This window comes from Podarcis cretensis (genome assembly GCF_951804945.1).
Source record: "Podarcis cretensis genome assembly, chromosome: 2".
Taxonomy (NCBI): domain Eukaryota; kingdom Metazoa; phylum Chordata; class Lepidosauria; order Squamata; family Lacertidae; genus Podarcis; species Podarcis cretensis.
Genome location: NC_137171.1, coordinates 34,382,103 through 34,395,140, shown reverse-complemented (window position 1 = coordinate 34,395,140; position 13,038 = coordinate 34,382,103). Strand labels below are relative to the sequence as shown.

At 40.9% G+C, this 13,038-nt stretch overlaps 1 protein-coding gene across 2 annotated transcripts in view; it reads left to right on the top strand.

The window, feature by feature from the left end:
- HID1 (HID1 domain containing) overlaps positions 1 to 13,038 on the top strand; it is a 44,346-nt gene that overhangs the window by 10,564 nt on the left and 20,744 nt on the right. For both annotated transcript variants that reach the window (XR_013836300.1, XM_079967393.1), the window contains exons 3-6: positions 2,290 to 2,460; positions 7,778 to 7,891; positions 11,607 to 11,713; positions 12,636 to 12,749. Coding sequence is in view for 1 of the 2 variants with exons in the window: in XM_079967393.1 (XP_079823519.1) it covers positions 2,290 to 2,460; positions 7,778 to 7,891; positions 11,607 to 11,713; positions 12,636 to 12,749 (506 nt within the window). In the remaining variant the exon portion in view is untranslated. The remainder of the gene's footprint in view (positions 1 to 2,289; positions 2,461 to 7,777; positions 7,892 to 11,606; positions 11,714 to 12,635; positions 12,750 to 13,038) is intronic.

Below are 13,038 nucleotides of genomic sequence, written 5' to 3'. Positions count from 1 at the left end.
GCTAGGCTAAGCTGGCCCAGAATACCATCTTTGTAACCCTCCCCAGGAAAGCAGACCTAAGGGTCAAACTAGATGTGACCTCAGTTATGCCTCTGAATCCCATTATAGGGACTCTCATGTTCTTTTAAGCCTGGAGTCCCCTATGTGCTGTCTGCAGGCAGCATGGTGTCCTTGGATCAAGACCCCCTGGCCCTCCCAATTTTTATTTTATTTTAAAATTAGGTTTAAGAACTATTTTTAAATGTTTGGTGCTTGGCATTCAGCTACCTAGCCTTCTTCCCTCACTTTCCTTAGAGTGCCATTGGGTGGTCCCAGAGGTTTTCTCCAGAGAAATGGAAAGGCTGGCTGAAGACCAGTGGCTGTGCTTCCAGCCTCCCCCTAAAATGCTTTGGAAAAGAAAAGGTCATCATTATTACCATGAATGAAAAACTCCTTGTACCTGATCGCTCAGAGGCTAAAAAAAATGCTGCTGGAAATGCTTTTCTAGTTCTGAACATGATGTAGTGATGAGGGAATGATATTGGTGAAAAGGAAAACAAGTTAGAAACTGGTGAAAAGGAAAACAAGTTAGAACTTGCTTTTCTAGTAAATTGCTTGTGCCTCCTGAAGGAGGACCATCTTGCAGGTTAAAGCAGTTTTATTTCTGGAGGCCCAGGCACTATGAATGTTGCTGTAATATTTCCATTTTCTGATGTGGTTATCTATCTATCTATATTGCAAGCCACATCAAGACATATATTGCAAAGCAGGGAATGCATTCCTTAAATAAACAAACATCACTTCCTACCTCAGAAAATTGTGCCCCAGAGCAAGTTCAGTATTTATAAAAATGCCCTTTGTATTATTCCATCTTGTATACCAGGTTTAAACCTTTGCATTATAAGTTGAAGCGGTTGTTAAAGACTTTGGTTTTATCTCTTCTTGTTTAGGTTTTCTTATTCATTATAGCAGAATACAGTATTTGTAATTCTCTGTCTAACAGAGAAGACTTTAACAGCACAAGGGTGTCTTGGACAGGGGATATGCATCAAATTTGTAGTTTCTTGCTTTCAGGTGTAGAAAATAAGCAAGCGGGTCTGTCTTTTTTCTGTACATGTATGTGGCACAGTAGAATATTATGATAATTGCATACCACCAAGATGTATCCTAGGAGAGTTCTCCCATATTCAGCAATAGGAACTTCAACTGCTCTAGTCTGGAATGTCATTCAGACACTGAAAATACTTTTAATATATGAGGTTTTCCCTCTTCTTTTACTCTTTGGTAAATGGAGGAAAGAGGAACCTATTTGTATCTACTGTACCACCAATACTTGTAGACTGGACTATTGCTAGTCCACTATGCAGTGTTTAGCTGCAGAGCACTCTATTTAATATGACTTTACATACCTTGCAAATCACTGGGCTGGATGCATGCTATTCAAACTATGTAAGCAGTCATGTTAAACCATTTCTGATAGTTCTCCAAGAGCTGGAAGTGGCATATTGATCCTCAAAATGTACTTTGCATTTCCAATTCAAATATGAGTTCATTTTCAAGATTAATGCATACCATACTGCAGACCAAAGCTTTTCTCCCTCCACTAAAAATGTATCTGGGAATATCAGATGATAACTACAAAAATAGAAGCTGGCATGGACTGCTGCTGGTAGGGTTATACTGGAGTCAGTGACCTTGTTCCTGAAAAACAGTGATATGAACTTGGTCTTGATCTATTGACCAGTTGGATCCATATTTCCCACCTCTTCCATTATGCTTGGCACTTGTTAAGAGCACTTCTCATAGAGCAGCATATTCATCTGTGGAACCTTCAGTCATTTTTCAACACCAAGGAAGAAAGTAAGATTTTGATTACACACTTCTAAGTCTTGAAAGTCTTTCTCTCCCCCGCCCTTTACTAAATTGTCACATTTTCAGAAAAACGTCTTTTTCAGATGGATTTCAGTATTGGGTAACATACAGCATTGCATGATCAGATTTAAATGCTCACAAAAGTATTTCCCTTTCCCCTGCTCCCCCCTCTTCAAAATCTGTTCCAAAAGCAAATTTGGGTGGGGGAAGGAAGTGCAAGTTCTGTTAAACGAATGGAAATCTGTTGTGCTAATGGGATGGAAACATTGGATGTTACCTATTACGTTCAAACAGAGGCCAGCACTAATAATAAATAATTATGCATTTATTAAATGCTGCTGCTGCAGTAAGACATTTGAAAACTTGCATTAACTGTGGCAATAATTCGTGTCTGCATGCCAGTGGTTCCTGTCATTAGCTTTACCTTATTTGTTCCAGGCAGTGGAAAAGCTGGTGCAGGGAGCTGAGAGTGGCTGTCACTCTGATAAGGAAAAGCAGATTGTCCTGAACTGTAGCCGCCTGTTGACCCGCATCCTACCCTATATCTTTGAGGATCCCGACTGGAGAGGCTTTTTCTGGTCAACCGTTCCTGGAGCAGGTCGAGGAGGGGTATGTATCTATTGAATTGTACTACTGCTTTCAAACAGATGAAGGAGGCAGAACTACTTCTTAATCAAAATGTAATGATTAATTTATTTTAACCACTAAATTATATTTATCTAGAGGTAGGAAAACTTCACCCAGGCCTAGGCATGCCTGCACTGTGTTGCTCTGATCCTGGCAGCATTTCTACCTTCTTAAATGAAGCGCTGAAACATATTTAATGGAGGACTGGAGGCTCATAATGGAAAGACTTGTAAAGCAGGCACCTTGTTTTGTCCAAGCCTGTATCTTTTAAACTAACTTTCATCCATGGGCATCTCAAGGGAAAGCTGGTCATTCTCAAAACAATACCTGGTGTTGAAGAATTGTCTTGAAATTCATTCTATCTATAAATGGGATGGGAGGGAAGAAAATTAAATGAACCTAGACTGGTGATGTCCTCGGAAGGACAACGTAAGGTGCTTTTCGTTGCTGAATTTTGCATCTTACTCAGCATCTGCAATAGCCTGCTAAGGAGTAATTTTGGTCTGCAGTGCCAGTGAAAAATGGCAAGGACTGACTGTACTATTGATCTCTTGTTCCAAGTCAGGCTTATTCAGAGCCAACAATCACAATAGTTTTCAGGGTTCAGACATACTCTCAGTAGTTTCAGGTGTTGTTGTTATTTACAATAACAACACATATGATCATATATACATATATGATCAGCTGGGATGTAGAAACTTCAAGTTATCCTGGTCCCAAGCTGTATATGGCTGTGTATACCAATGCCAAAACCTTGCTTTGAACCTTCAAAAAAATAATATTAAAATCCTACAAATCAGTTGTTTGGCTTGGGTGGGGAGGTGAAAGGACTGAATCCAAATCCATTTCCTTCTCCTGAAGAGATGGCTGGTGGCATTCTTAATTTATCTTCCTCAACGACTATGTGTGCAGACCAAGTGTTTGTGGGAATAGGGATGTGGTGGGTATAAATTGTGTTGAACACTTGAAATGTGTTCTCTGCATTGGCCTCAGAAAATGGGACTTGGAAAATGTGCAGGAAGTACAGTACTGAAGAGGGCTAACCCCAGTGCAACACTAAGTGGGGCGGACTTCTTCATATTGTCTGGAAGCAATCAGTTTGTGAGTTGTTTATGCCCACTTTCCCCGAATGCGTAATAAAAATTATTTGCTTTTGACTTCTATAATGCCATTCTAGTCTCTAAACCTCCCACTTCTGTCAAGGAATTTAAATCTGACAAAGCACAAAAATTTCTGCAACCAAATATTGAGCATTCAGCCACTTTGCATGTTTTATTGATTTGGTTTCTCATTTGGGCTTTGCTCGTAGAATTTGGAACATTTTCGTTTTGTTTTACTAACTGCAGTTTTGTAGCCATAAGCAACACAGGATGAAACATTTTATATGTGTTTTTGAGTTGTTGGTGGGATTTTTGTTTTTGCAAATTGTTAAACTGAGAATGCCACGGAAATCTGTTTCCACACCATAGCTGCAGAAGGACTTGCTTAAAAATAGTCCCCACTGCCAATTACAGCCTATGTACAGCATGGTGGTGCTTTTGCCTCATTTTGCTTTACTATAGTTCATCCTCCTACAGACTGCCAACCTGTTTAAATGTGTTGACTTTCCAATAACATTTTAAATTATTAAATTGGTCAAATGCAATACAGTGGATGCTTGGGTTGCGAATGTGATCCGTGCAGGAGGCACGTTCGCAACCCGCAGTGTCGCGTCTGTGCACGCTCGGGTTACGATTCGGTGCTTATGTGCATGCGCAAAGCACGATTGCCGAAACCCAGAAGTAACCTGTTCCAGTACTTCTGGGTTCGGCGCGGTGCACAAATCAAAAACACATAACCCGAAGCGTCTGTAACCTGAGGTTTGACTGTAGTTGAAATATTGGGAACATGTATGAAAATGTTTTTGTTGACTAAATAACATCAAATAATTTATGGGGGTCAATTTATGGGCTCTGTTCTTTTTCAGGAGTTTCTTCTAGGCTAGACCCGTTAAAAGGAGCAGGAGTTATAAGAGCACAACTGTGATAGTATAATTCTGCCTATTCATTTCAGTGGAGCTTAAGCTGAAGATTGTAATTGGTGCTTACCTCAAGAGCTGTGCATTGTATGTTCCACTGAAGGCCACGGCTCTGTGTTAAATCCATCCCATGTTAACAATAACAGATGTCTGTGATTAATCAATTTGATGCTTTTGCCCTTAAGATTCTTAGAGACTATTTTTCCTTCTCTGATTTCAAAGTTGAATGGAAGGGCAGCCAGCCGGTTTCCATCTCTTTTGTTTTCTATTTCTGCACTTGGTATGCTTTTATTGGTTGCCCCGTTATGGTACTAGACGACGTCGGATCAATGCAGGTCATTATTGTAGTCTAGCCTGCTTGCCATGAGTGAAGGGCTCTGTGTCATGCACAGGCTGATACGGGCCTGGCTGTCACAGATAAGCCCCTGTCCCTCCCCCTCCGCTGAAGGAGAGTATGAGATCCAGGATGAGCTTTGAGTGGCAGTGCTACAGGCCTGCAGAGGGGATGTATGGTTCCCTTGGAAACAGCTGCAGACTTGTGACTGAAGCACCAGCGCTGAGATAGAAGAATAGGGCTTGATTTGGATGCCTGGAAGCACTTGGGCCGCTGAAGGAAGAGACTTGCTTTGCCCCAGCAAAACTCAGAGCATCTCCTTGCTGAATAACTCCCTGCCTCTATAACACATTTCTCACAGATCATTCAGCAACATAAGAACTATATGCTTCTGTTTAAGGTCTGATCATGCAATGACTAGTTTCTAGAATACAGTAATGTATTTGAAGCCAAAGTGGCCCTGATGTTAAATTATTTGACCAAGGACATTTGGGCTCATTTGCAGCCATTTTTTTGGCAATGCATAGTCTACATTAACTTTGTACTTTTGTGTGATACTTTGGGATATAGTGTGTTCCACTGAGCGAAAGCCCTATATTTTCTATGTGGGGAAGATATTTATAATAATTATAGATAATGCATCAGTAGGTTTTGCAATTATGATGTAGATCGTGGGCTGCATGAATGCTACTTTTTCTTCATATGCATAGCTTGTGCTAAAACATAAGCATTGGCTTGTTAGGCAGCTAAAGGTCCCTGTAGCTCAGCATTTTGTTTCCAAAAGTGGCTAGCTGGATGCCCCTGGGAAGCTTACAAGTACGGCATGATGAAGATAGCCATCCCCTCATTGGGGTGACTTGCTTCTAAACATGGAGTCGCCATTTTCAGCTATTATGGCTGGTAGCCACAACCATATTCTACCATTTGCTCTTATTTATTTTTTTTTAATAATTTTTATTAACAGTTTTGTTTAAAATTACAATGCCAATAAACAATACAATATAATATCTCTTGACATAGTTCTCTTCACTTCTTTGGACTCCCTCACATCTCCCGCTCCTGCATTCCTGTTTATAAATTTTTTTCCAGCAAATTTATCCCCTTATTTCTATTCTTATTATCTACTTTTCCAATGTTATATCTCTGATTTTAACTATCCTTTATTCAAATCTTAAAGAATTTAAATATAACCTACAACTTCCAAATTTTTTATCCTTTCTTAAATTTAGCTTATCTTCATAATTCACTTCATCTAGCTTAATGGTGCCAAGTTGTTTATACTCTCGCATCCTTCTTAACAGTCATACAATTTACAATATTTTTGTAGATAAATCTTGAATTTCTTCCAATCTTCTTCCACCGTCTCTGTTCCCAGGTCTCGGATTCTGCCAGTCATCTCAGCCAGTTCCATATAGTCTATCAGTTGCATCTGCCATTCTTCCAGTGTGGGTAGATCTTGAGTTTTCCAATGCCTCGCGACAAGTATCCTTGCTGCTGTTGTTGCGTACATAAAAAATGTTTTAGCCAGCAGAAAGCTGCGGCTTCATAGTACAACCTTAAGTCTGGCAGGGCAAAGCCCCCTCTTTCTTTCGCATCAGTTAATATCTTAAACTTAATTCTGGGCTTTTTGCCCTGCCAGACAAATTTAGAAATATCTCTCTGCCACTTTCGAAAGCACTCTGTTTTGTCCACCATTTGCTCTTAACCACACCTGACCATTGTGTGGTTTTAATAACAATAATTCTTGTTAAAAATTTAATTTGCCTGTTACATTCCCCCCCCCTCCAGACTTTTATTTTCAGTTAAATAACTCAATCATTTGCTTACCTATCCAGGAGTATTTGGCTGTGCTTGTGTAATCCCATCATTTTAAAAAAACAAACTGATAAGGTGCACTTTCCAGTTCTACTCCTCTAAGACAGCTTTATATTTCATCCTGAGTTTTAGTTACATGGAAACTTGTACAAGTGAATTTATTTAGAAAACTAAAAACACAAGGGGAAGTGCAGCAGCACAAAGCTATTCACTTGCCAAAGAAAACTTCTGGACATAGTAACATGCTTCATGTGGTCTGCAGAGCAAAGGTGCTCAGAAACTGCAGATAGGTAAAATGTAATTTGAGAGAAAGCTGTGGATGATATGTAAATAAACCCTTTGTTTCAATTCCTACCTTGGTCAGGCTGCCATTGGGTGGTCCCAAGAAAAAACGTTAGTGCTTAGACTTGCTTCCTCAGCTAGAACGTGGAAAAAGCTGTGTCCTACTCCTTATATTTATCCTATAAATAGACTGTGTTCACAGCCCTTACCCATAGAAATAGGCATGTTGCTTCACATAACTCAAGTAAAGGTAGGTAAAGGTAAAGGACCCTGAACGGATAAGTCCAGTCAAAGGTGACTATGGGGTGCAGCACTTTATCTCGCTTTCCGGTTGAGGGAGCCAGTGTTTGTCTACAGACAGCTTTCTAGGTCATGTGGCCAGTATGATTAAACCGCTTCTGGCACAACAGAACACCGTGACAGAAGCCAGAGCACACGGAAACGCCGTTTACCTTTCCACCACAGCGGTATCTATTTATTTACTTGCACAGGTATGCTTTCAAACTGCTAGGTTGGCAGGAGCTGGAACAGAGCAACAGGAGCTCACCACATCTCGGGAATCGAACCACCGATCTTCTAATCGGCAAGCCCAAGGGGCTCTGTGGTTTAGACCACATTGGCACCCTCTCCCTTAGTAGCACTGCCTCTTTTAGGGTATGCCTCTGTTGCATTTTCTCCTCCTCCATAGTTTTGGCTTTTTCTGAATCCTGCACCAGTGCCTCTTGGTAGAACCTATTCCAACACACGTGTTTTGTGTGCTTCCAAAGAAAGCTAAGTGAACTAAGTAATGTTGCTTTGCAGTCAGTGTCAAGATCAGATTGAGTATGCTGTGATTTATCCTTTGATTGCAGGGAGACGAAGATGATGAAAATGCTAGGCCTCTCGCTGAGTCACTGCTTCTGGCCATTGCGGATTTGCTCTTTTGTCCAGAATTCACTGTCCAGAGCCACCGAAAAAACAATGTGGTGAGTTCAATAATTTGATTTTGTTCTATCCTGACAGGTTACGGTTGCAGCTCAATAATACTTAGTAGTCATGATTAGGATTGCACTGTGAGTTTTGAATAAAGCCCTGCTTAGAATGTTAACAGAAAATATCCACACCTATAGGTCCCAATTCAGCACACCTAGGCATGCTTACGCAACAGGTTTGCCTAACTCTGTGTTGGGTGTAGGGCATAGTATGCTTCTCCATGAGTTCGTATTCCATTTGCAAGTAACATGGTAAACATAGTGCATTTAACATTAGACTGGTGACCCAAAATTTGATGAACCCATAAAAATCATAATTGTGAATCTTTCAGATATCTGTTGTTTTTTTTTAATTACCTTTTGGTTTCTGATCCTTTGGCACACTGCAATAATCTCCAAAAGCTTGTTTCCTTTGTCATATTTTAACATGTTTAAGTAGTAATTCATCTTGAGGCTATTTGGTAACAGGCATGCATAATACACAATAATTAAATACTATTAGCAAGGACTTTTTAAAAATGAAAATGGACGGGTGCCTTTAGACTCTGTGGAAGAGCCTTGGTACAATATGTGTAGCCTGTGGCTTCTTTTGATGGCAAGGGTTCTTGCACAGACCTCTTTGTGTTGGGTAGAAATTACTCTTGTCATAGTGCGTCATTCTAAGGGCCTCCAGCAATATTGAAGAGCTGTTGACTGCAGAATAGTGACTCATGTATGGGGAAATTAGTGTGACTAATGCTGAATCTACCCCCTCTGCCTTCCTATTTGGTGGGGTGTGCTTGAAAATAATTTTCTACATGGCTAGCCTCTGAACACCTGATGTAACTAGATATGGGTGAATCAGTTTAACATGTCAGTCTCTCATACATTCATAAATCCATTATATTTACTCATTAATCTGTGAATTATTTATTTTTTAAAATAGACTACCAAAATACAATAAGTACATTTCTAAACAGATTTTTTTACCCCAAAATATGCTTTTTACACATTTCATATGCTTTCGACCTAAGAACTAGGTCATGAAATTCATAGAAGTGCAAATTTAAATATACAATTATTTTCTTACCAGCGCACATTTGTGCCATTTGCTTAAAATGCATATGGGATGAAATTGCCCTCCATCCTCAGCTATAGCAACGCACCACCCTGCAAAGGCTAGCACCCGTTATTGTGTTAAGGAATCTACACTGGATTCAAAACCAAGTTGGTTGTAGGGGTTCGGGAGCACCACATGATCCTTCTGCCTCTCTTCCCCACTGCATGATGCTTTCAAGCTGCAGAGGAATAAGTGATGTAAATAGAGTCGGACTATTTGGCCTGTTCTGTCAAATTAGGAAGCTTTTCTCTTCCATGAGTTTTGTGCTGTTCTTGGAAAAACTAAATTGGAGTTGCCTGGCACAAACTGCCCAAGGAGTGTTGCTGGCAGAGTGTTGTGGTATTGTTGAGTGAACCTTTAACTGGGTTGCTGATACTGTCCCCATTACTGTGTCTCAGCCATTGTGATCATTGCACCATCTTGCTTCTTTCATTGGCGTTCTAATTGAGGCAAGGTTAGCTCGGCAGAAGTATCCTTTAGCTCACTGGACACATTTTATGCCATGCTTCTTTTTTAATTCTGCTGATTGAACTTATGTCTGAGAGAGATTTTTAAAAGCCTTGAGTGACTTGCAAAAACCCCAAAAAACTTATTTGATTATTTGCCTTCAGTGAAATGTTGGCTCCATGGGGAGATTGCAGCTCTTGGATTGAGCTTAAAAGTTGTACTCCTCTACAGAAGGCAGTGCTCTGCATGATTGTGCCTTAGGCAGGCAGAGTTGGTTGCCACTCCAGCCATTCAAACTGTTGTCCTGTCTCTGTGTTGGGATGTGTGAGGTTGACCATTATATAATGGAAATTCTGAGGCATTGGGCAAGAGTTGTAAATGCCACTCCGTGTGTGCCAGGGAAAGGATAACACAGAACTTTCTTAATTAAAGCACCGGAATGATTTGTTTTAATGATGCCAGATGCCCTTAATTTGAGCACGTTAATCTGAGGCCCCTTTTGCCTCAGCTGCTCCTGAAAAGCAAAATAAAACGCTACTGTATTCAATGGCTGCTTGTTTCCATAAAAGTGGTCCCAGTGATTTGTTTGTGGCACAGAATAGAGCGTGTTGCTGCCAAAAAAACAATACTGGGAAAATAAGAGAAGGGCAAAGTGGTCAACCTTAATAAAGCTGAATACAAAGGAAAAGCTTCTTAAATTTATAACTGTTTTCAGTGTGTGCTGGTGGGAAGGGGGTCTTCATGTGAGTAATGATTTATGGGCCTTGAAAAGCGGCAGCAAGAATATGGATGAACTAGTATTGGAATGTGCCCTTTTCTGTATAGAAGAAGAGCTATTCGTGGCTAACTACACTATTGTGGGATCTGTTTGCTACTAAACATGTCTGAGACTACCTGATTTGTCCTAGATGATAGTCCAGAATGCAAGATTAGAAATAACAGAGTCTTGTGGCATCATTTCTTGTACCATAAGCTTTTCTGGACCAGATGCCAGCTTCCCAGATGCATGACGTGCTCATCTAAACAGAAGATTGAAAATAGCCACACATTTTCAGTTATATTCAACGGAGTCATTCCATTAGCACCAGGACTTCCACCTGCACAACAGGGCTTCCTCTTTTCTCACCACACACCCCTGTGCCCCCCTCATCTCCTTTGTGGGTGTGATTGTGGGTACCAGGGGCACATGGGGAAAGGAAGCCCTATGGCACTAATGGAACAACCTTGTCATAACTCTGCCTCTCTAAATTGTAAACTAATATAAATGTATACATCATCAGTTCCTACAAAAACAAAACATAACATGGCTGTGTGTTGCGATGTGTGGCATTCAAGGCCGGAAGTGAATTTTGTTTGTTCTGCATTTTTAAGTGGCTTCACTTACGTCTGCTGGGCTAATATGCAGATTGGAACATGACTATGTTTTGGATTTCGTGCTTCTCCAAGTTTTGCAATACGGTTCTTGGCTCAAAAACGTACCAAAATTTGTTAACATGTGTTTTAGGATTAAAGACGATTAGAAATTCACTCATTGGCATAAACTGTGGGAGGAATTCAACCTTGGGCTATTACAGTTGTTCTGTCAATGCAAACATTTCAGCTTTCCAAATAGAATGACACCCCACTCTCCTTCCATGTGTTGTTTTTGGGGTTCTCCCAACTCCCACCTCCCCGAGCCAATTTTGAAGGGCATGGGAGGGAAGAAAGAGAAGCCCTATTGCACAAGTGGAAATCCTTGTGCAGGCATCTCCTGATGGGACTCATTAGTTGAATCTTGCTCTGTGTATTTAAACACCTATTTTGTGATAAATATGTATTTAATTATGTATCTGAATTCATAATGTTTTTGTATGGATTTAAAAAAACTTTGGAAAAGGGCAGACAACAGACTTCTGAACCAACACATAGTAAATCAGCAACGACTGGAAATAGACTGGAAATAGAAGCCCTATATCGCTTCTCTGCTGCTTGAAACTCTCAGATCCTCTTAATCTATATACAAGAGATCATTGGCATAAGGAGGTATTTACCCAGATCTTGGTTATCCTGGCCATTCATTCAGCTGGAAGATTCAGCAGGAGCCTCTGCTAGTAAAAAGACAAAGTAAATCCCACTTCCGGTTTGCATGAGTATTTATCTTTCATCTCCTGACTTCTTTTCCAGGACACAGCTGAGGATATCCATGCAATTGACAGCTGTGAATACATCTGGGAGGCTGGTGTTGGGTTTGCTCACTCCCCACAGCCCAGCTACAACCATGACTTGAACAGGTAAGAACATCAAAAAATACTCCAGAAGAGACAAAAGGAGAGCTGGCAGGATGATTGGCACTATACAGAAATGTGAGCATCTCAATAGACCTTTCTTTGTATGGGCGAAAGCAAGGTGCTAATAACCTTTTGGTATTGAAGACTAGGACTAAATTAATTTCATATATGGAGAGGTGTTTTTTTTTTCTACTCAAGTCCGCATTCTAGATGTTCTCTGATAGAATATGAAAACCAAGGCATCATCGATATATGAAGCTGCACAAGCTAACAGTGCTAATGCAAAGGCTACATCGGGCATTGCATTACATTTTATTTCCCGCTGTCACTATTTGCTTAGATGGGCTCCATGGAATAGGGCCAAACAAAAGACACAATGTTTGTTGTTGTTTAGTCGTGTCCGACTCTTTGTGACCCCATGGACCAGAGCACGCCAGGCACTCCTGTCTTCCACTGCCTCCCGCAGTTTGGTCAGACTCATGTTGGTAGCTTCAAGAACACTGTCCAACCATCTCGTCCTCTGTAATCCCTTCTCCTTGTGCCCTCCATCTTTCCCAACATCAGGGTCTTTTCCAGGAAGTCTTCTCTTCTCATGAGGTGGCCAAAGTATTGGAGTCTCAGCTTCAGGATCTGTCTGCTAATAGCTACTTACTGTGAATGGGAGAGTGCATAAGTGGCCTGTGGCTCCTGATGGCTAAAGGAATAAGCGCTCCTAGAAAAAGCATGTCTTTGAAGAAAACTTCTCAGTGACCACTTACAAATGCCAACATGAAGAAAAATGCAGTTAGTAATGTATATTAAGCTGGTGGTTGATGAAAGGTTGCTCAGTTTACATTGTAACAGAGAATCCGAAACTACCCCTCCATTAGCTCTCCATTCCTTACAGCCTCATGCAACTGGGATTTCTTGCTGTTGTGTTTTTCAGGACAGAGCTCCTGAAGCTCCTGCTGACTTGTTTCTCAGAGGTCATGTACCTGCCCCCCTCCTCAGATAGCAACTCAAATCCCTGGGTCCAGTTTTTCTGCTCCACGGAGAATAGGTAAGAGGTAGCTGACTGTATGTGGTGGATACTTTGGAGCAATATGGTTTAATCCAAATCTGTTAGCCTAAGAAGTTCTATAGCAGGCATCCCCAAACTCGGGCCTCCAGATGTTTTGGGACTACAATTCCCATCATCCTTGACCATTGGTCCTGTTAGCTAGGGATGATGGGAGCTGTAGTCCCAAAAACATGGAGGGCCGAGTTTGGGAATGCCTGTTCTATAGACATGGTATCTCTCTTCTGCATGTGTCCCCACCCCCACCCCCCTTTTGTGGGTGTTTCGCTAT